General features: G+C 31.8%; 1 protein-coding gene across 3 annotated transcripts in view; it reads left to right on the plus strand.

The window, feature by feature from the left end:
• Oseg2 (intraflagellar transport protein Oseg2) overlaps positions 1-24,839 on the plus strand; it is a 124,257-nt gene that overhangs the window by 76,964 nt on the left and 22,454 nt on the right. For all 3 annotated transcript variants that reach the window (XM_076468095.1, XM_076468093.1, XM_076468094.1), the window contains exons 27-31: positions 3,400-3,497; positions 8,349-8,484; positions 12,209-12,325; positions 24,014-24,156; positions 24,583-24,741. In XM_076468095.1, coding sequence (XP_076324210.1) covers positions 3,400-3,497; positions 8,349-8,484; positions 12,209-12,325; positions 24,014-24,156; positions 24,583-24,741 — 653 coding nt within the window. The remainder of the gene's footprint in view (positions 1-3,399; positions 3,498-8,348; positions 8,485-12,208; positions 12,326-24,013; positions 24,157-24,582; positions 24,742-24,839) is intronic.

The raw sequence follows: 24,839 nt of genomic DNA on the forward strand, positions 1-24,839 counted from the left end.
TGAGAAAAATTGCTGTTTTTTATGAAGAAGTAAGTATTTATCAAAAATACATTTTTAGCATAGGAAATTGCAAACTTTAAATTTTGTTGCTTCACTTTAACCCAATGGAGATGGGCTTGTGTATTTTGCACAACCATGTAACTCTGAAACTAAATGTTGTTCATATATCTGCATAAAATATGGTAAACATTTAGTCTGAATGTTAAGATTAAAAATACTTTTTCTTCTCATTACAGTTTTCAAATTCTGTTCATAACCTTTAGAACCTCCTAAATGAATATCAAAAGTTTTTTTAGTAAAACTTCATATTTTTCATGTTATATTCTTTACCCTAATACTGTACACAGACTCAGTTGATTCGACTTACCTTGTAGCCAACACAAAAAGAATTATGTTATATGTTTTATGAATGACTACACATATCCAGAGACAGTTACATGCTTTGTATTTTTACAACCAAAATAAATAGTTAGACCTCCTCAACTATTTATTACTCTTCACAATCTTGTGTAAACAATGGATCTAGTTACCATCATGTTTGTGTTGATTTACACAACTGCTCTAAGGCTTCATATGCGCTATTATTGATCATAAGTATTTTATTTAGTTAAGTTAATTTAGGACTTCTTATCTAACTTAATAAATTTATAATTTTTACATTTTAGTTACTTTTACAACAATGGAAACAAATATATACTTAAAAATTGTGAAATTCCGTACTCATATCTGAAATTTGTCATTTTCAAGCTCTTGTATTCATACAATAAAAGTCTAGATCAAACAGTAGGTCATTATTGTAGTCTCAGAAACTGTTTTTTTTCAAATTCAGATATGCAATTTAAATATAAAATATTGCCATGCATATAAAATAGAATGTTCTAAAACTAATATATCATGCATATAAAATAGAATGTTCTAAAACTAATATATCATGCATATAAAATAGAATGTTCTAAAGCTAATATATTTTTTCTGGTGTCCTAGTTAAGTTAGAATGCTTTTATAATATCTAACCAAGCAGAGTTCCGACAGTGGAAAATAAAAAAAAAAACAAAGCTAAAATTTTAAAATCTTTCATTGAGGGCATGGCTGTCAGTAAACTGAAATCTTGAGTTTTTATTGGTTACAAGTAATCCAACTGCAAATGTCATGGAGAATTGATTATAGCTTTTGAAGGATGTTCTACAAATGGCATGGCTTGTGGCCTCCATTTTATTATTTGCTGTTATAAGTTGACATTTCAGCTCAGAGATACATACAGTATAAAGAAGAAACTCCAGTGAAAGTTATAAGGGCATATAGGAGTATAAGAAAATCAAAAATGGTGTGTTTCAGAATAAAGAAGTGTCATGTAATATAGTGATGACTGAGAATTTATATCAATACTTATTTTTGAAATTAGAAAAATAAAGCACATAATATTAAAGTTTAAATTATAAACTATATTTTGATGCTATGTTTATTGATATAAATTGATAATAAGGTAGTTTGATTAAATTTTGAATATATCTCTGTAATAGATTATAATGTGCACTTTGACCTACCTAGATCAAGGGAGTTAAAGTATACATTGCACACGTATGAATGCAATGTAGAATCCCTCCAGGGTTGCCTTTGTATGCCATTGAGCTGAAAGATAAAAGAATCATGCATTTTCTGCTGTTATCAAAAAGTATCCATATGTGGTATTTTTTTTCATAGAAACTGTTAAGTTACAGTATTACTGTAGTTTGTTTTTTTCTGCTGTATACTCAATTGTATTTTGTTTCTAATAGTAATATCAGTAATTTGACTATGCAGATGATACCTGAAGCTTGTGTTTCTTTTGCATCCATACAAAAAATAAATTATTAATCTAAATATTTTATTCAAAAATCTAAAAAATGTATTATTAACCCCATTAGATCTGACTACAAATTTTAATCTCAACTAACTTCACCCTCTTCATGTTTCATTCTAAAAGTAAAACTAGTGAATGAAATTGTGAATTCCTAATAAAAAAATTATTATTTAATCTAGTTATTTGCACTTGAACTCTGAACAGTTCACCTGCAACATGATTTTTATATGATGTATAAAAATATTGTTTATCATCTTCCAATTTTCACATTTCATTTGCATAATTTCTAGAACCTTCTAAATGAATATCAATTTTTTAAAATGTTAAAGTTTACATTTTATTTCCAATTTATATACTATATCACTAACTGTACCTATTTAATGTACAGTTGAATAATATATTTAATATTAAGAAATATAAATATGTATATACCTTTTAGCTCTTCATAAAAATCTTTTGAAACTTTATATACATGTAATTATATGTCTTCATTTTTTAATTTTTATTTTATTTTAAATTTTCCTTTCCAATTCTTGTTCATTTATTATCTATGCTGATACATTGACTGGTGCCCACAGGACTTTATTGTTATTATATGGTGAGACACTACCACTGTGCATCATCTTGTTTTAACACAATCCAGGCACAAGCATGTTAAACTTATTAAAATAATTAAACATTTAAAATATGATTTTAAAACACAAATAATACATAATTAACTCAAATATAAATGTAAGACCTAAATACAATTTAACCATCTCTCTAACTTTTGCATATTTAGGTAAGAAATCACTGTAAGTGCTATAATCAACCAAGCAGAAGTTACAGGTACATCATAAGGAAAACTGCACACCAATTTCAAATTAACCAAGAAGGAGTTACAGAATTTGGATATCACACATTAAACTTGCACACTTAGCATGTAGATACTTATATATATTACCACCTACGTGGTTAAGAGTCAGCAGCTTCTAAAGCTGAGATTTGTCATAGCTCATGGATCACATGACACGAAAACTACAGTTTAAGTATATTTTTTAAACGTTTCCTTTGAAACGAAGGAATTATGAATTAATTAAGATAAAAATTAAGATTATAACATACACTATAATAATGTTAATTTCATTTACATATATTGATAGTAAGGTTGTTTAATTAAATTTTAAATGTAACACAGTACCATATGCAGGAAGGAACTTTAAAATGAAAGCCATAGGATCAAAAGTGTATCACTCACTTGCTATAAAGTTTGGAAAAATAATGACTAATACAATGTGTTTGAATCTCTGTTTGTTTTATTATACTACTACTAAATAGCAGGCAACCACAAATGGTATGTTTAAATGTCAAAAGTAAGTAAAAACTACTAGGAGTGAAGAAATTTGTTAAAAATGGAGAATTTGTTGTGGAAAAGAAGATCGGAAGATTGTCCATAGGGTTTATCTAATATATATATAATTGTGAAATAGAAAGCCTACAGGGTGATTTAAAACTATACATTTTGATTATACTAGTAACTAACAACTTAGCAGGAAATAACATTAATTCATTTTTTTCAGTTGGCTAGCCAGTCTCTTCAACCTGAGGAAGTTGCAAATATGTACATTTCTCAGGCACAAATGTTAGAACAGCAGGGGAAGTACAAAGAGGCTGAAAAGTGTGTATATATTTTGCATCTGCACTCTGAAGTAACTTATAATATTTTAAACTATTTTATAATTATGTTTATTCTTTTGTAAACAGTTTTGTTAATATTAAGTTTGGGTTTGAGATAGCAACTAAGTTCCTTAGTTCATAATGACAATGAACCATAATAACCACACAACATTGGGTTGCAACATATTAAAAATATGTCAGATTTCTCTAGAGAAGGCTACTGTAGATCCTGTGTAGCCACACTTGCAACATAATCCGTAAATGCATAATATATCTAGAAAAGTACACCATAAAAGAAAGGAACTGAAAATAATTTCCAGACTTTTTAGCTTTTCAGGCATTTAATATATTATCACTTTTGATTATATAATTACCAACAACTTTATTTTCATTTGTAGGTAGAATTATATTGCAACTTTAGTGAGGAAATAAGGATTTAATTTAAAATTACTGAATATTTTGATCAAATACTTAAGTTATTTTGCGTTCTAAAACTACAAGTTTATTGCTAATGCTAAAAAATCAAATACTTAGGATTTATCAGTTGTAGAAGGTAAGAAGCAATTAAAGATATACTGTAGTGTTATCAGAGAAAGAACTGGTATTAATCTGTTTTATGTCACCAGTAATTTCATTGAATATGAAGAAAAAATTAAAATCTTTGAGGCAAAAAATTAAACTTGATTTTAGTCAGTTTCATACCAGTCTTAATTAATTTTTATATTTACTTTTAAATTAAGAAATTAACTGATGTATAATACTAAAATTTGAATTATAATCTACAATTTGATACCAAACTTATTGACATAAATTCATAAAATAGTAGTTGAATAAAATTTTAAATGTGTGTCAAGAAATGCAATGACATGGGCTTATAAACCCATGTTGATAGAGTTAACTTTTTGTCACTGGTTATTCTTAGACTTGTTAGTTATACTCTCTCCATGGGCTTCCATATACTGCTGTGGCAGCTTAACATCTCATCCACATCTTTTGGGGTTCTTTCCTTCAGGAACAGTGACATGTCAGTTGAGTACATGATCATGTATTAGTAGATCTACCAGCCCCTCAAAACTATTTTCGTTGTTGGCCATGTGAATTCTTCTTGTGAAGTGTCATTGTAAATATGCCACAAACTGAAATACAACTTCTTCAGTATCAGGTTTAACTTCTCTGAACTTCTGATGAAAACCTTCTTTGATAAGCTCTTCAGCGAGGCTACTTTTAGCTGGTCATAGCCAATAGCATCTTTTGACAGATTTATAGGTCTTTTCCTGTCAGAAGTGGGCTGAGACAGACTGTACAGTCTCCTTTGTCCCAGTTCTGATTTTGGGTGAATACTTAAATTTCTCCAGGAAAGCATCCATATCATCTTTTTGTTCATAAAATGAGAGCAGCTTGGATTAACTGCCCCTGACTCCATTATCATTCTTGGGTTCTTCTTTCTGTTTGGTGAGCTTAGTAATTTAAATTTGTGCTCTTGTCCTCTCTATTTTCAGTCTCTCCTTTTCTCTCTTTCTACCTTCAGTCTTTCTTCCTCTCTTCTTTCTATAGCTGTTGTTGTTGTTTAACAAACTCTGATAGCTCACCATCTTTGAGCCCAAGTTGCTCACCTCTTTTTACCCACCTACCAAAATCTCTTGAGATGGTTTCATATAGCAGTTGTAATTCTTACACTGTTTTTGAGAAAGATGATGCAAACAATGCTACAACAATTAAACTGGATACACAATCTATGACTTGTACCAAGCTTTGTAACAAAAGTTGTCATAAGGATCACTTATGCAACAATCAACCTTCAACACTATTGTTATGAAGATGAAAGAGTCATTAAGTATTAAGTTAAAAAATTAACTAAGTAGTAACACCTATATTAAATAGTCTTGTATATCCAATACAACTACCATACCTGATTGCATAGTTATAACTGTAAGCTATTGGTAATTTATAATTATAGTTATAATTTTAAGCAAAGTGATGCTATTTTAATAGTTGGGCCAGAATATAAATATTTTAAATGAAAGAATATTATACTGAAATGACCAGTTTTAGTTTTAATATTTTGGCAGTACTCCTAATTCGTAGTTGTTGAGGGTTAAAGAAAATTTATTATTTTATTTTTACTGGAACTTAATGTTAACCAGTCTGCCTTGAAACTGTTAGTGAAAATATATGTAATTTTTTAAACACACATATTCTACAAATAAATAATGACATTTTTTTATTTAGTGCATTCTTTTATACACAAGGGTAATGCTTAAATCTAAGGTATTTTCAGTTTCCCAAACAGGGATTTTGATATAGTTTTACAAATAATAAGAACTTGAATCCATGTTTTTACATTTAAATAAAATAGTGAATTAATAGCTATTAAAATGAGCATCTTAGACTTAAAAGAAATATGCGTGTTTAAACACTGGATATAAGAAATATTTGTGTGAAGTGAAATTATTAGAAATAATTATTATAATAGGAAACTAGCATAGCAGGATTTCTGTAAAAAATTACTTTTTAATTTTTGTGAACATTTCATTTCCTTTAACTAGAGCATTCTTTTTGTTCCTCAGCTTTCTTACCCTTTATGGAAAATGTCCATAATAAGTGACTGTCTTTTGTGTGTTGTAGAATTTGAGTAAATTTTTGAGATATAAGAGTGTATGTGATTAGTCACAAAGATAACAATAATTTAAAATTATTTCTTTGAAATTTGATTTCAGGTATGTATGCTTGTAGGAACAGGTGGCCAGAAAATAACACTGATGTGTTAGTGGCTTGATACTACTGCACTCTTAATCTTCATTCAACTTATCATAAAAATATGAGGGGGCTTAGTAATGTAATATGAGAACAGGTGTATAGATAATTATCTGAACAGAAAGAACTTAGTTTTATGTGAAGATTATCCTCTTTTATGAATTAACATTCATGTATTAATGAATTATATCACCTTAATTACTTCATATGTCTGAAATATACTCTTTAATTGATAATACTTTATAACAAGGATATAGAATTTGAGAAAGGGTTGCTTTTTCAATGCATATTACTGTGGTATTTGGAGGCTGTGACCTGGATTGGAATTCTCTGTAAGAACCTTGAACCTGTGTTAGACTGACAGTAATTTATACATATGTATTTTGTATCTTTATATTAAGGTAATATATTTTTCTTGCATTTCCAAACTTTCATCTTTCAACTCCCTGAGCTTGTGAGGGATGTGGCTGTATTTTTGATAAATTAGGGGCTTAGTTTGTTTAGAAAATAACATAACACAATGTTATCTTTCCTTTAATGAACGAGTTGTGTTTGTTTTTAACATTTTTAGGTTTATGAATTTAGCTCAGGTGTAATGAGGATTAATAGTCAATAAATTACTTAAATGTGCAGATAATATTAAGGTCTTGTGTGCTGCTGCTTCACAAAAGGATTTAGATAATTTAGTGAGTTAGGTAAATAATTGGGAAAATGTTTTTTTTAATTATAATAAATGTAGGATAATGCATGTAGGTTATTATAAGATGAATTATAAATATAATTTGGATGGGAATAACCTTAACAGTGTTATGAAGGAAAGGGATTTTGATGTAAAAGTTGATCAGTCACTAAAGTCATCCAAGCAGTGTACTGTTGCAAGTGATAGATCAAATAGGAGTTTAAAAATATTGAATACAAATTTAAAGAGGTTATAATTTCATTGAAAAGATCACTAGTTAGGCTACATTTTAAGTATTGTATTCATTCCTGGGCTCGTTACCTTAAGAAAAATGTTAAATTGTTGGAAAGGGTTCAGAAAAAGACTACTACAATGGAAAGTTGTCATATGAGGAGAGGTTGAAATCTTGTAAATTACTTTCTTTTGAAAAAGGAAGAATTAGGGTGGATCTAATTGTGTTTAAGATTGCAAATGGAATTGCTAGTATTGATGCATCATCCTTTTTCATACTTAACAGTGAGAAGAATAGAACTACAGGACATTAATATAAATTTTGGTGGGGTAGAAGTCACCTTTGGCTAAGAAAGTTTTATTTTATTAACAGGGTGATTGGCCTTTGGAATGAAATGCCTTTGGATGTTGTAGATAGTAAATTTGAGTCGGTTTTAAAAAAAGCTTGATGAGTATATGAATGACAAGGGCTGACTAAGAGTGTTTAATTATTTCAATTTAGTTTAGGGGATTGAACAGTCAAGATGGACCAGTAGGTCCCATGTTGTCTCAAAACATAATGTAATGTTAAATTTAATATCAAATATTGATTAATATTTGACCAAAGATATTGTTTTTTTAACCAAAAGGAATTCTGTTTCACTTATTTTGATTGAGACTAACTGAACACACTGAGATTTAGTCATAATTTTAGTGAATAAATACTAAAATAGTGATAAAACACAGTTGTTTTCCACTCATTTCTTAATATCTATTAGTTTGTTTTCTCGTTTCTATAAAATTTCTCATATATTGTGCACTTGCCTTCAGTAGTTTATGTATAAATAATTACATTATTTGGTATTTTGTTTACATATAATTAATTATACTTAACTTTATTTAGCACTTTTTTATATGTAAATAGTGGCATGTAACTTTTTTTAGCATTTCTTTAAAGACTGTTTTTTATGGATTCTCAAATTAAATTAGTCCATACCTCAATTAGTTTTATTATTTGCCAACTGTTTTAGCTAACCAAAACCAAGCTTTTTTTTGTTATACAATTCTAAAAGTGTATTTGAAATTCTTCAAAAAATTTTTTACAAGCCTATAAAATGTTTCAAAGTACAGCTTAAACTAACAAATTTTGATTAGTATCTTGTAAAATCAAGTTATTTTCAGTTTATTTACTGTATGTTTTGCTTCCAGACTTTATATTTCAGTGAATGAGCCAGATCTGGCTATAACGATGTATAAAAAACTGAAGATGTATGATCAGATGATTCGATTAGTTAAGCAACACCATCCAGATTTGCTGGCAGAAACTCATATTCATTTGGCAAAGGTGAGTTTAGCTAATTGATCTTAAATGTAAATTCTTCAATATATCTGTATAGCTTTTATTCTGATTGCTGTTTGTTTGTTTTGAATTTTGTGCAAAACTACATGAGGGCTATCTGCACTAGCTGTCCCTAATTTAGCAGTGAAAGACTAGAGGGTAGGCAGCTAGTCATCACCACCCACCACCAACTTTTGAGCTACTCTTTTACCAATGAATATTGGGATTGGCCATTACATTATGTAATGCCTCCATAGCTGAAAGAGTGAGCATGTTTGGTATGACAAGGATTTGAACCTGTGACTTTCAGATTACGAGTAGAGCACCCTAACCACCTGGCCATGCTGGGCCAGTGTTTCTTGTAGTGTACTCACTAATGAGTGAATTTATTTCTTTATACTATTATGATAGCAAATGTACAGAAAAAGACTATTTACTTAGAATAAATTATTATTATATATTTTATATCTTTTGTTGAAGATGAGGTATGATAATAATCAAAAATGAAATTTAATCCTAAGACATATGTAACATGCACCACGCATTGTATATCCTCAACGCATTAGAAAAATTACCTTTAAGAAAAAACAGTTGTACTTATTTGCTTCTGAATTTTTCTTTTCATTATTTTAAGAGCTGAATAAGTTGCAAATATATTCATGAGAAATATTTATTTTGTATTTAATGTTTGCCAGTTAAAGAACTATTGTGTCTGCACATTCCATAATACTAGACATAGACATTGTGATTGCCATGGAAAAGCAGAAGTTCTATCTTTATTGTAGTTCTTGAGCAGTTTTCATGTGTTTTTTTTTTATTATGTTGTTTTTGAGACCCCAACAACATAATAAAAGAACCTTAATGTTTCAGAGTGATGTGTCAAAGCCAAAGCTGATGTTAATTTCTTGGAATTTCCTGCCAAACAGCACATACAATATTTTCATACTTTTCTATGTGCATTTTAGATGCAATACAATACTTTTTTGTAGTTATCTGTTCATGATGTTTAGAATGCATCTGCACTCTAGCCAACTAGATTAAACTGTGTATGCACAGTGAAAGTACTGTATGCATAGCTAGTTATGAACTCTCTTAATATGGGCTTGGTCTCAAGGAACAACCATTTCACCATTTGCACTTGTATACAGTTTTAGTACTATAATTTTTGATATAGTATGTGTATCTTTACAACATTTGACTGACTCTTAGTAAATGTTACAAATTGTTTGTACACACAAAAATACAATTTTTTTAATGCAGTATTTTACTAAAAATTTATCCTTGAATATATTAGTATTTTTTTTTTACCATTATGAGTGCAAAGTGAATTTTCATGTTAATATTAAAATATACTTTTCTACATCTCTAAAGCCTCTTATATACATTTCAATTGTTTTTCTTCAGTAAAGTTTTATATTTTGTCTGTTATTTTCTCTAACTTTATACAAAACTGGTTAATTTGGCTGACCTTGTAACCAACAAGAATAAAAAAAATCAAAATAAATCTAAATTATTCTTTATTTTTCCTTCTAGGATAACTTCAAATTAACACAAGACTAAATTTGTTTATTCTAAGTGGTTTTAAACTTGTAACAGTATACATCCATTTAGATTTACATTTTACTGCTTTATTGTCCTTTGGTCCACATCTAACTTCTAGTATTATTTACATTGTTATAAGTTGTAAATCACTTGGGGAACATGTATATTACATTAATGTTATCGAATTACATTACCAACAAGCTACTCTAAGCTACTTGCATGTATGCATGCTCCATGAAATATTTTTACACTATTATTATTTATTTACCTGATATAAATGTAACTAACTTAAAGAGTTTTCTATTTTTAGATTTTAGTTACTTTTATAATATTAAATAAATAAACACAAGAAATAAAGTACTTTCCTGGGACTTCTTTTTTCTCTTTTCTTTTCTTTGACTGTGTGTTCATGAAACTTAACCCTGTTTTTCTATAATAATGGTAGTGATGCACTAAATAGTTTTTATTTAATTAAATAATGAACTAAGGAACATAGAATTATAATGTGCAAAACAAAGCAGACAATATTCTGTAACTATCATAATTTTTCTTTCTTTCTAACTGTGCAACAAGAGCAGTTACAAATTCATCCAAGCTTGTCAGTGTGTTTTCCATTGGAACAAAACTTGTACTGAAAAAGAAATTAACATTTTCCTATACAGAAAATTAAGTAACATGATGAGTCATTTAACAGGTGAAAGCCTTGTTTTTCTTTTCATTAAAAATAAAATAGTATTAAAAGTAAGAGAGAACTATTGACAAATCAATGAAAGAGAGAGGGTGTGATAGGTTGGTGTGGCAAGAAGGGTCTGATTTTTTACTTTGTGACTCTAACCAAACAAAATTGAAGGCTATAAGTATTATGCATTACCTGAGTGATGACATTACATTAAGAAATTTTTGTTAAATTTCCTACTTCTCAGAAGGGTGATAAATAAATCAATGAAGAGGGGATGCCTAGAAAAAAAAGTCACATTTCTCACACTAGGGGAAAATTCAGGATTTTTTTTTAAATACTCTCTCATACAATTAAGAAGTTAAAACTTGTATATTGTTAAAATATGGATCATAAACTATGATTTTATGGTATAACTTGAATAAACAAAAAGTACTTTCATTAAATTTTGAATCTAATAATGTGGTGTTTGGTATTTCTTGTGTTTTTGAAATTTTATATTATACATACCAGGAACAATTTTATTCATGAAATGCTATCTATGGCACAATTAAACATTAGGGCATGAAGTTGAATATAGTTGTTAAGAAAATAAGATGTACCATTTACCTCTTTTTCATTAGCATATGTCTATACAAAGAGTTAAGTCTTTTAGTGCTGAAGTTAGTTTTGTTAAAATACTGAATGTTAAAAAGAGGCCAAGCAATATTTGCTAATTACTAATCAACTTCAATATTGGTTAAACATTTTTGCTACATTCTTTGTTTAGAAAATGTGATCTTCATTGAAATAATCATAATACGATGGTTTCTTATTACCAGTTAAGTATCTGGGGCATTTCTTTTAAATTTTGATTTGTACAATGAGGGTTTTATTAATGGTCAAAACTGTTTTATTTCTTCATAAATTATATCTTTATATCAAACTGTTTTGATCGACAATAAAATCATGATTGTATTGGTCAAACACTAAGTGAAAATTTCTGGAAACAAATGTATACATTCAGGATAATTAAAACAATTTTTTTATCATGACTTGAGTAAAAATTATCAGAATTCAAAAGAAGACACCTAGTTTGCTGTAAATTGCTTAATTTCAACTTATTAGTGCTTCCTGTATTTCAAATCTGAAAGTTAATAATGTACATAAATCTGCAGCTCTGTTGTTAAATTCCATTTCTTTGAATACCAAAAGAGCTGTTGGTTAAAGAGAGCACTATCAGCATCTGTAGTTATAAATAGATGTGGTTGTTTTATTGTAGTTTCTATGCAAATCAGTTATGGTTCATTTAAATTGATAAAAATATTTACAATTTGTTAATCAAAATATATATATTAAAATGTTAGAACACTGTTCATACAGTATAGTTTCAAAGTTTAATACCAGGTGTAAAGAAGGAATTCAAATTAAGAAATACTCTTAGACTTTTTGCATATGTAAGCTTCAGTACCATAAAATCAAAACTTGTCAAAATTATTGATTATTATTTATTGTTATTTTTTAATTTTACAGGAATTGGAGGCAGAAGGAAGTTTTCGTCAAGCAGAGCAACATTACTTGTCCTCTGGTGACTGGAAAGCTGCAGTAAATATGTATAGAACTGTTGACATGTGGGAAGAAGCATATAGGGTGGGTGTTTCTTCACAGTGTTACTGTCTTAATGTGTACAAACAGTGTACATATAGCGTTTCATTGTTACTGATCTAATATCTGTATTAGTATATACAAAACAGTGTTCATGTTGGAAGGAACATACAGTACCTGTTTTAATGTGTGCAAAACAATGTACACTTGGGAGGAAGCTTACAGGATGTGTGGTTTTTTTTCTACACGTCACAAATCAACATGCTTTACTACATACCAAACAGTGTACATATGAGAAGAAGCTTACAGGATAGGTGTTTCTTCTCAACATCACTGAGTTAATAATATCTGTCTTACAGCATACAAACAATGTAAATGTAGAAAGAAGCATATAGAGTATCTGTTCTTCTCAATATCACTGAACTAATGTCTGTATTAATGTGCTTTGGGTTAAACTTTATATCTTTTTCTACCCCAGCATTAACTATTCTAAAATAATCTGTATCAAAAGCTGAAAAATATGAAATCAAATAAAGAAATAGCTGTTTTATTTGTAGAGTTACTGCAAATTGTAACAGACGGTTAGTTATTTATCTTAAGACGTTTAGGACTCTTAGCTTTTTATCACTACTTTTATTCCATTTTATTGTTTGATTGCTTTTCATATGATTTATAACTACTGTGGGAAGCAATATATTACCTAACAGGATTTTTGGTTACATCATGCACTGTCATGTGTTTCTCAAGTAATAACTGTAAAAAAATTAATTACTTCTGTTAAAAAGTATATAATAATGAGTAAACAATGTAAATAACATACAATAACTTTCACACTCATTTTAACACTATACTGGATTGCACAAAGGTGTCTGCTTTTATAGTATTTTTTGTAACTATATTCTTTATCCAGAAATAATTTATGTAGTTTCAAACATGCATTTTAAAACAAAGTATATTAGGCACTAAAATATAATACTTCAAAGCTACTATAATCTATCTGATTTTCTAACTGAGGTATAAGTAGGTTAAAAATCTTCACCATATGCATATCAAGATTTACTTGCTAAATAGCAGCTTTTTCTGGCAGAACAAATCACTGACATCAGCACCACGTAGTTCACAAAATGGCCCTTCTATTTGGTTACATTCATAATTAGGTGTGAACGAAGAAGTGATTTCAAAAGCATGAAGAGTTTGGTGTAGATTATGTAGTGGGCATGATGAATTTATTGAAATCATATAACATAAAGGCAATAAGAAATTCTTACTGTATTTTATGGTCTGTTAATATCTATAATTGATGGACACTCTGAAACCCATAGAAAGAAAATTTAAAAAAGAGAATTCAAAGCATGGAGGGTTAAATGACAAAAGGAAGTGACAGATAACAATTTACCTAGATGTTTCCTTTGAAATTGAGAAAATAACATGTGAATAATATAAACATTTGAATTATAAGCTGTTTTAATATTTTTAATATGAAGTTTATATCAATAGTAAAGCAGTTTAATTCAGTTAGTAATGTAACTCTGTAAAAAGGAAAGGTAATGACATACACATTTTAACCCAATCCCTACCCTTAATTGTCAATATGTACAAAACATTGTACATGTGGGAAGGTGCTTACAGGGCACATATTTCTTATCAATGCCACTCAATTGATATCCATCTCAGTATTTTCAAAACTGTTTAAATAGAGAAGAAGTTTACACAAAAGATATATCTTCTCAATTCTATTGTTTTTACTACAATATTACTATTGTGCCTTAATATGTACATGGGGAAGAAGCTTACAGAGTATATTTTTCTTCTGAATATAACTCTACTATTGTGTCTTAATATATACAAAACTGTCTACACAGGGGAGAAGCTTACATGGTTGATTTTGTTGAGTTACATGCAAAGCTACTTTAAAGATATCTATGCTAGCCATCCCTAGTTTAAATGTGATAGATTCCAGGTAAGGCAGCTAGTCGACACCACCCACTGCCATCTCTTGGGCTACTCTTTACCAGTATAAAGTGGGATTGACTATCCTAATGTCCCATGGCTGAAAATGTGAGCATATTCAGTAAGATTTGAATCCATAACCACACCAGACCTATGTATTTGATATTTATTCATTATTTTTCTAGGCTAATATCTGACTTAAAATCGAAATAATGATACAGTGTACTAGTTTCTTTGAAACATTTATATATCTACATCATTTGAATAGTATGTGTTACTGTTTTTCTCAAACATACTAACCTCTACAGTGATAGCTATTACTTGACTGCCAGGGTTTCTTCCTTTGCCTATCTAAGCATTGGTCTAATGTATTTCTTACTTGCTTCAGTCTTTTATTTGTAATTCAGTTGCCCATGGTGATATTTGTTTTATGACACTTTCCACCTTTTATCCTGGTATTTCATTCAGATAATATTGTCACTTTTTCACTGTAAAGTGTCACTAAAGGGTTTCCTGGTGTTATGATCAGTGGGAGATACTTTGAACATTATCAGTGTTATCTAGTTGGTTTTTGTAGTAATAATTTAATGGTTGATCTCTATTGGTGGTTTGTCACAACTCATCTTTTGGTGGGTGTCATGTTTTCTCCTTCATAGCCAGAATTACTTCTGTTTACAGATGCATCCCTTCAAAATTGTGGTGCATGGGTCAACTACTGTGTGGCTTTGGGTCATTCCTTGAGGGAAAGTTCTCTTCCCATCAACTTCCTCAAATTATTTGCTTGGGCTTTGGATCATTTCTCCATGGATCAGTTGGTCAACATCCATTCTGACAATTCCCTATAGGAAGCTCATACCTCTCCCTCAGTGAACCAAATTGAGATCCCTATATTTTTCTCTTTAGATCTTCGTGTTGGACCCACAATCATTACTTCCATTTGTTATGTATTAGATGCTTTCACCTGGGTACTAGATTGCCTTTCCAGTTGAGGTTAGATTTGCTTGACAGAGTGATCCCTTCATCCCCTTTGGTAACTTTGTGATTGGTGGTGTACCCCTCATATTGATGCATTTACCATCTCCCTCATTCAACAAATATCTTTTTTCTTTTTTTTTTATCTGTTTTTTTTCACTCAAGTTTGTCCTTTGTACCCATTATTCTGCTCATGTTTTGGCTATGGCTGCTTTCACTCAAGTTTGATCGAACCCTCTCCTTTCTATAGATCATTCCTTCCTTAGTTGTTGTTATTTTTTCCTTACCCTGTTGTTCCATTTGTTTTGGATACATCAGCCATCTCTACGTGCAGTACTGCCAGATTAGGATGTTACTGTTGTACTTCATTCCATTACTTTCCCTTTGTTTGGTAACTTCTCCATTTTACCCATTTGTATTTGCTTTCTGTTTTACCACCTCCTTTTAGTTGTTGTTATTCGTGTTTAAGGGTAACACCCTTGTTTTGATCTGGCCAGAGCTCTATGCTTGGTGTATGACCTTTATTATTACATTGCTAGCACAGTTTCTCTCAAATGTTCTTGTTCTGGCTATTTATTCCCAGGCTCCTCTCTTCCTCTCAGGATCTTTCTCAATTAGCCTTCTCAGTTGGATTTGTTGTTTCCTTCTGTTGGCTTATTCCTCTTGTTTCCTTCCTATATTCTGTTCTTTCATCTTTTCCCTCACTTCTCATTTTGGTCGGCCGTTGGAGGAGATTCTGTGGTTGGGCATCTGGATCACACTGCAAACATTCATCTTCCATTAGCTCTGTCACATCATGGTTTCTGCATCCTCATGATATCACCTACTGCCTGTTGCTATATTTCACCTTTCAGTGCAGTTATGACACTGAGTAAATGTTTATTCATGTTTTATCTTCTTACAGAGGTTCTTGCTTCTTATTCATCCCTTGGATTCCACTCTTATGGCAAGTGGTACCTGGCTAGGTATTCCTTAACAAAAAAACCTGCATCATGTGCCATGTTCACCACATGCTTTTGTCCATGGCTCTGCACAGTCACTGTAAAGGTGGAAAGTTTTCTACCTTGTGATAATTCCCTTATAAGCATATCCATTCTGGACTGTACCACACATGAACCATACCAACAGAGAGGATAGATTCCCATCCCTGCTATACCTTGAGTGAAGAATTTAGTTTGGTCTGCTTTTCAAAATATGGTTTTGTGGTCACCCATTGCACTGTCTTCAGTAATGATGGTCCTCTGGACTCCCCAGTGCATTGTTATGCCTCTTCCTTGAGTGGGGTATGAGAGTTTTTATCACTTTCCAGTTTCAAACCACTAGGGTGGTGGACCATGGTGGCTTCCTCCTGAATGATTGTCACTAAAATAGTTAACTCTACCTATTCAGTTGAGAATAGGGTGGTGGTGTTCTGCTGGTTTAGATACAATGTAGCCTCCACTGGTGTTTATCTGTTCTGTTAAAGGTAGGTGTGACCACCTGATACCATTTATACTTTCACTGAACATGATCTATCTCGAAACTGGATGAAACAAACTCCATACACCAGGGGTTCCCAATCTTTTGGCACTCGTGACATGAAAATATAATTGATGAAATAAAATTAATGTTATCCCAAGCTACTTCTAACAAGGCTATGCGACTCCCCTGCCATACACTATTCACATACACATATTATTACATGTTCCATAATGCCTGGAGCAGAGCTATTCTACATGCAGTTCACCCCCTTGATTTATTGTCCTCATCCTACCTTCATGGAATGTTGATTCCTTGTAGAGGAGGTTTTGGATGCAGTTGACTTACTGAATACACTTTTGGTTTAGAGTGAATCAGTCCATCTAACTCTTCGTACAAGTTAAATCTATCCTCTCAATGCCAGATAGATAGTCTTGGATTACTTTAGGTATCAGTCTTACTGTAGTTGCCAGGTATTGGTGCACACCTTAATCCTGAATTCTTGGGTTGGAGGTGGTGGTTTGATACTCATCCTACCATTACAGAATGTTGGTTCCTTGTAGTGAAGGTTTTAGATGCAGTTGATCTATCGAACATTGTACAACATATCCTAGCCACTTAGCACCTTGCATTTTCTTCCCTTATGTTTTCCAATTTATTCACAATAATGAAGAGTATACTGGCTTGGGTGGGTGTGGTGCCCCACTTTTTCTCCAGTTTTCATTCTCTCATGATCATTGGTATCCTTCAGATGCTTTCAGGGGTGCTTCTGTTCCTCCCTCACACTGGTCCCTCCTCTTCTTACTGTAGGATTCTAGCTAAACTTGTGAGGGGATGTTAGTACTATATAGGAAGTTTTATAATTTTCCTGCACTGAAAATGTATTTTTGATAGGTACTTTCCTCCCATTTCACACTTCCTACCCTTTCTGTCCATTTTTACTCGTACTCACTTCTTCTGACAAATTTGAAGAGAAGGTTTGGTAGAGGAATGAAGAGGGAACCACATGCATAATGTGAGAATATCATGTTCCTATTGGTTAATTAGTGATGCATGATGATTTGCATAAGAGGCATGCTGGAATTTTCCAGTTCCAACAGTGTGTGTGTGAAAGGCTTATAGTGTGTGCAAAGAAAAAGTTTGCAGTTTGAGAGCAGCATTGAATGAGAATAGCTAAGCTTGTGATAGGGGGTATGTACGTATCATAAATACTTTTAGTGTAGAAAAGTTATAACTTTTATTCAAATTGGCAAGCAAATTTACTGGATGAATTTCCAGATTATTCTTTCCAGCACAGATGCAAATCAGATCTTTCCTATCCCAACTGGGGTCACAATAATCCTGTGTAGCGGGAGTTGTTCTCAGTTGAAACTGCTAGTGATTGTATTTATAGTGAGATGGAAACATATTTTTATATCCTTGACGTTATGGAGAAAATTAAGCTGCCTTTGATTTTTCTTCTGTTACTTCATTGAGAAAGTGATGGTTACTTTTGAGCCTGCACTTTACTTGATGGCTGAAAGGTCTTTGAATGAATTTTTAATTTTGTCTACATGCATGTATATTATGATTCAAGCTGTAAAGTTTACTTCTTAGATATATGAAGGGACAATTATGCCTTATCCAACACATTATCAAAACTTTGTGATTTAGTCTACCACTGCAAAGTGGAAGCATTTTCAAATAGTTCATCTGCTTCTCAAATTGTGGGTTTGTAAGAGGGAGTTGATAGGTAACCTGAATAGATTAACGTCCTCCGAAGAGACAGAGTAAGCTTATGGACTTACAACTCTAAAATCCAACAATTTGTTGTCTTTTCACTTCATTTTGTTGGAAGAAGCTCAGGATCACCAACTTAATGACAAGATGGATCCATTGGCTCAGTTTTACATCCACCCCTATTCATAGATTTCAACATAGATTTCAACCCACATCATCCCCTTGATACCTTGGTATCCAGAATAGATTATGTTTATTTTTAAAAAGTTCTGCTGTTTGGTGGGATTGCTTCCAGTGGTGTCTGTGATTATTGTATGCCCTCAGGGTTTGTGGGGACTTGGCTTTGAGAATTTCTGGATTAACCACCAATCCAGGAGTACTGCAAGTCCTTCTGTCAGGATTTGTTATTCAATTGACATTTTTACCACTATTATCCACTGAACCTGTAGGGTTTCCACCTCCCACAAGTCATCAGGATTTGGAACTTAGTCTATCAGAGTTTGGTTGTTCTGTATGTAGTGTTAGAGCCATGCTTGTTTGTACGATGTTTTGTTCCTGTTGGATGTTGGACCTATGCAAACAGACTGGTGTTCAGTCATCAGTCTTTCTGGTCTATATGAATGCCTAAATTCTCCAAGATTCATAATTTACTAATTCATCAACCTGAGTTGACATTTACAGGTATTGTAGATGTCTAAGTTTGTTATAGCTAGCTCCAATCTGTTTATTGCCATAGTAGAGGCATCTCACCACTATTGGAATTTGTTGTGTCCAAAGGTATGGTACTGCAGTTTTTGTTTTTCTTTACAGACTCACATCAGTTTCTCATGGGTATGATACAGGTTTTATCCTTGCTAACTCCATTCCATCACACTATGCATGCACCATTCCATGAATGACTACTTATTGGTGGCACCATATTGTCAATTGTCAGAACATCACATCCTGATTCTACTTTTGTATTCCAGAACTTTATTTATCAATATAAGTCATCTAAATTAAAACAAGTTATAGCTTCCAAAAAAAAGTAAAGGATTTAAGATTGAGTAGAATGTAGGCCTTTTAAAAGTTACTATATTTTATTTTGGTAGAAATGGAATATTTCAAAAACAACCAAAGCAGACTTCATTTTCATTGTTAGGTTCTGTTGATAGCACCAGATTGGCTGTTACATCTTGGTTTCTGCTTTTGTAGTACTTTCCAGAGTGTCCACCTCTTCCACTTATTCTTAAGCTATTTCTATGGAGGCAGTCATGATTTGACATAGTACACCTGGTTATACAGAAGCTCAAGTTCCAGATTTTTGCATAGCATTGGGATTTAATTTTATAAGGCTGCCATATAGCTGTCTCAGTTTTTGCTTAGTCTGAAGAGGAATATTTATCAATGAAAATGACAAGCATGTCAACAATGGTGTATAGAATGGAAGTTGAACCCATTTTGTTCAGAAGTTCAAACATAACTTATTTTTTTGACCTGATTCTGTGGAAAAAGTTTTTGCATTTTCCACAGTCATTTTGTTTAAAGTAGCCTTATCAGCTACAATTTATTTTTGCAACTACATATTATTTGAGTCCACATTACTTTCCAGATTTCTTGAGCCATCTTGTGTCCTTGATCTCAAATGACCATTTCAATTATCTAACAGGTATGTTAAGGTTATGTTTCATGCTGTTTCTGAGCACCTGTTTGTGATCTGACTTTTATATGCTATGTATTCCTTTGAAGGCTTATTTTTCATGGCTGCTGACCTACAAACATCACTGGTCATAGTGATTTGTGCTGTTTTTGTATAGATAGCATTCTCATTCTCTCCACATCCTCATACTTGTTAATCTTACCCAAGACACTGTCAAACAGGGAAGAGGATAAATCCTTTTCACTGATTCATCTAATCACTATTGCCCACTTCTATGGCCAATCAGATTTCAATTATGATCATGTTTGGTGAGGGTTGTGAAGGTTTTCTTGCCTCGACTAATGCCTTTAGAAGTGCTGGACAACAACTTTTTATTCTGGGCTCTCTTTTTAAAATGATGAATATTTTGCAATTCACATCTAATCAGATTTATCACATTTCTATATCCTTAGTGGTCCAGTTGAATTGTCCAGTGAAGACAATTTTGCAGACTGTTATTTGGACCTCCCTTATTACTTTTATCTCACATTATTTGCATGATCGAACAGTTGTTTCATCTGAGGGTTTTTGCCAATGCCCTGTAGTTATCTTAACCATTTCTGATAGATTATACAAGGGGTGAGTATTTTTATTTTTACCTTTCAGAGTACCTTGTGTTGTTTTCACAGGAACCCACTCTGTGGCAAGTGATGCCCAGGCAGGTGTGATTTATCAAACCAATTCTGCAGTAGTTACAATTACTTCACCATATTTTATCTAGGTTGTAACAGGCACTTTGGAAATGAGGTGTTCCATAAGACCACCTAGAGGCTGACTAGATGGTATTACTGTACTATGCTGAACTGCCACTCATGGACTATTGTGAGTAAAGCTTATGGGAATCCTGCACATCCTTGCCAATCAATGGCTTGAATAAATTGGGGTTGGTTTACTTTTAAAAATTTAGGGAACTTGGTTCACCTGTTGCACTATTTCCAGAGCACTGTTTCTCAGGGCTCTCCAATGTGTGTCACTTCCCAGATTCTACTAATGGAGTTAGGGAGCCATTTACCACACCTGATTTCCATCTCTCCAAGATATTTGAGTGAACTCCTGTAATCTTGAAAAAGAGAGTGAAGTTGGGAGCCTTCCTACCTGGGTCCTTGGTTGAGAACTGTTGTTCCATAATTCCGAGGCCAAGTGAAATGTACCTTGTCCACATGGTTAAGAAGTGAGAATGAATACTAATACTTCCAGACCACACAAATTCTGTTTGCTCAGATTGAATAAGGTATACATGATCTCCTCATTCCAAGCCTGTGGTGTTGCCTATTGGATTTATTCAGGTTCAGAGGAAAATTTGTCTCTCTTGTGTTGCTTACTTTCTCATTACAATTCTGCATCATTCTATAGCCAGTGGTTGGGATTCATTCATAAATATATATACACCCTTGTGCAAATTAATTGAAACAAATGGTCATTTTACAATATTTTCAGCATGGCGGCCGGTGTAGGTGATTTCCTTTAATAGTAATTTTTTCACACAGACAGCATCATTAGCTGTGTTTTGCAGTATGATCGATCTATTTTTGGGATATATGACAACATTTTGAGGAATATTACGTCATCTGAAATTGTGTTAGAAGGGCAAGGAGACCAGTCAAACAACAACTTCTTACCAACTCAATGAAGAAAAAATGGTATCAATGGGGTCTGAAATACAAGAACTGGACACAAGAACAATGGAGGAAGGTGTTATTCAGTGACGAGACTCATTTCTTCGTACAGGGTTAAAGAAGTCTGCATGTTTGCAGATCTCCAGGTGAGAAACTTTGAGAATCTTGCATCAATCAGTTCATAAAACATCCCTTGAAGAAAATGTTTTGGGGCTTTTTCAGCTACTATGGCATCGGAGGCTTACATATCATAGAAGATATGATGCGAGGACCACAGTACATTGAAGTTTTGCAGAGAAGAGTTGTTCCAGAATTGAAAAAGAGATTTCCAGATGGATCTGGCATTTTTCAGCAAGATCTGGCTCTGTGCCACACATTGAAACTTGTGAAGAATTTTATGACTACAACGCGAATAAAGGTGCTGGACTGGCCTGGAAAATCTCCGGACTTAAATCCTATTGAAAATTTTGGGCAATTTTAAAGAAAGACTTTGAGGAAAAGACTGTACTACGAAAGATAAGCTAATTGAGGCCATAATTGAGGTGTGGTACCGCGATCCAAAAATTAGTAAAGATTGCAGTCAACTGGTGGACTTGATGCCAAAGCGGATTAATGATCTTTTGAAAAATAAAGGTGGTCATATCATATTAATTTGTGAGTAATTTTTGGATTCTCAGAAATAAAATGCAAAAAATTGAAAAATGTAATTTTCTGTCTTGTTTCAATTAATTTGCACAAGGGTGTAGTTGGGGCTTGGACTGTAGTGATGATAAATCAGGTAAAATGCCAACCACAATGCAGGAATTAAGTTCTAGTCGATGTAGCACAGTTCTCTAACTAGGGTGTCAATCTTCTTTTGATCTAAGTAGATTCTTTCTATATGAATAATTCCCCTACTGGCCCCTCCACCTTATCAGTGTGGGATTCTAGCTATCAGTGTGAGTGAAGGTAAGTATGTTTTGGAAGTTAACATTTTCCTTAATTAAAAATGTATTTATTCCAGTATTACTTACCTTATCTCCCACTCTTCATCCTCACTAGTGATAAGAGACTGCAGACTGAGTGAGTCTTAAAAAAGTGATAAATTCATCTGAATGAGTGCCTGTATACAGTACCAGGATAGAGGGTACATTGATGTAGGTAGAAAGTGTCATGAGATAAATATTTCCAAGTGCAATTGACTAGTGTATAAAAGACCTGAGAGAAGCATGAAAAAATAAGACCAATGCTTAGATGGGCAAAAGAAGGAACCATGGCTGTTGAATAATAGCTATCAGTGTGAGTGGAGGTATTACTGCAAATACACTTCAATTTAAGAAAATGTTAGCAAAAATTATTTATATCACAGTTTTATTGCACTATTTTTCTACGTAATTGAGATTTCCTTTTTTATTTTCAAAATTAAAAGAATACTTCTCTAGATATTTCATTTTAAACTCTGTACATTCTTTTGTGTCATATTTTATAAATTGTGCTTTGACTTAATAACCTCTCTATGATATTCAATTTCTTATTTTATGAGAAAGATGTGAAAGAGCACATCCTTTCTATACATTGGGTAATTTTAGTATTTTATGTAAATAAACATATTAGTTAATGTTTCAATGTATTAATTATTCACTATTATTATATGAAAACTTAAGCCAAATTTTAAAATGTTAGAGATTGTCAAGATTGTAGAATTCCAGTTTAAAGATAATACATGGACAATCTAGTTAATATCAACTGAGTAAGACATTCTGTATCAATACCTTCTGTCAGTTGTTATTTGTAAGCTTATACTGTTTGAATAGTTCTGTCAATACCTTCTGTCAAATGTTATTTGTATAGCTTATACTGTTTGAATAGTTCTGTCAATACCTTCTGTCAAATGTTATTTGTATAGCTTATACTGTTTGAATAGTTCTTGATCCAAAGCAAACTGTAAGTTTGGAATGATAATATAATTCTAAATGACAAAACATAAAGTAAGGCTGTTTTATAGAAATTAAAAGGAATTTTTTAGGTGGATGTCTGTGTGTAAAGAATTGTATAAAAAGTGCTTCCATATTTTCTAGTTAAAGCCCTGTAAAAAAGTAGATATTTTGTTATTAATCAGTTAGAAAGTATAGTACTAAAATTTTAGTTTTAATCAGTCAAAATAAAATAAATCACAATACCATTTCTTGTACTTTTCTTAGTACTTATCAACAAGTTGTTATAGTGATGTGCTGCTAAGCTTTGTAGTTAAAATAACAAACTAATTTGTCATGTATTTTTGTTTTCATTTTTAATCATGAAATGTGCAACTGCTAAATTGCACTATTGAATAGTAAATTAAGATTTTCTTATCCATTGTAGGTAGCCAAAGCTCATGGTGGAGCAATTGCTGCTAAACAAGTAGCCTACTTGTGGGCAAAGAACTTAGGGGGTGACTCTGCAGTTAAACTGTTAACCAAGTTTGGGTTACTTGATAGTGCTATTGACTATGCAGCTGAAAATTGGTTTGTGGATTTGTTTTTTTGTTTTTTTTCTGTTATCATCTGTATTTTTCACTAGTTGCAACGTTAATTAAATATTAGCTTTCAGCTTTCTTTTCTGTTATCATAAAAGTAGAAGCTTCAAATACACATGAAACAAAAATAGATGATGTTCTGATACAGAAAAGGTACTGGTATATTTGTCATGCATAATAAAGTTACTTAAGTTGTTTTTTTATATACTAATAATTTTAATTTACTGATAGAATGTAAACAAAAGCTAACTGTTAAGAATGACTGATAACTGTTTTACAAGGATGATTTCTCAGCAAATAATTTAATATTGTATTAGAAGTTGTGAGAATATTTTTTCATTTACGAAGTATGCACTTTTGACATAGAGGTCATTTGATCCTTCTAAATAGTTACCTTATGCTTTTCTTTCAAAAGTGCTTTTGAGTTTGCATTTGATTTGGCAAGGACCTCCATGAAGCACAAACTACCAGAAATTCATTTGAAGTATGCTATGTTTCTTGAAGATGAGGGCAAATTCAGAGAGGCTGAAGTGGAATTCATCAAAGCTGGAAAGCCAAAAGAAGCTGTACTTATGTAAGAAATATTCTCTGTGCTTTTTAAATGTGTCACACCAAATACAAACATCAAGTATTAAATAAATATAAGTATTTCTTTTGTACTTTTAAAAAAAT

Source organism: Tachypleus tridentatus, chromosome 11, assembly GCF_004210375.1.
Source record: "Tachypleus tridentatus isolate NWPU-2018 chromosome 11, ASM421037v1, whole genome shotgun sequence".
Taxonomy (NCBI): Eukaryota; Metazoa; Arthropoda; class Merostomata; order Xiphosura; family Limulidae; genus Tachypleus; species Tachypleus tridentatus.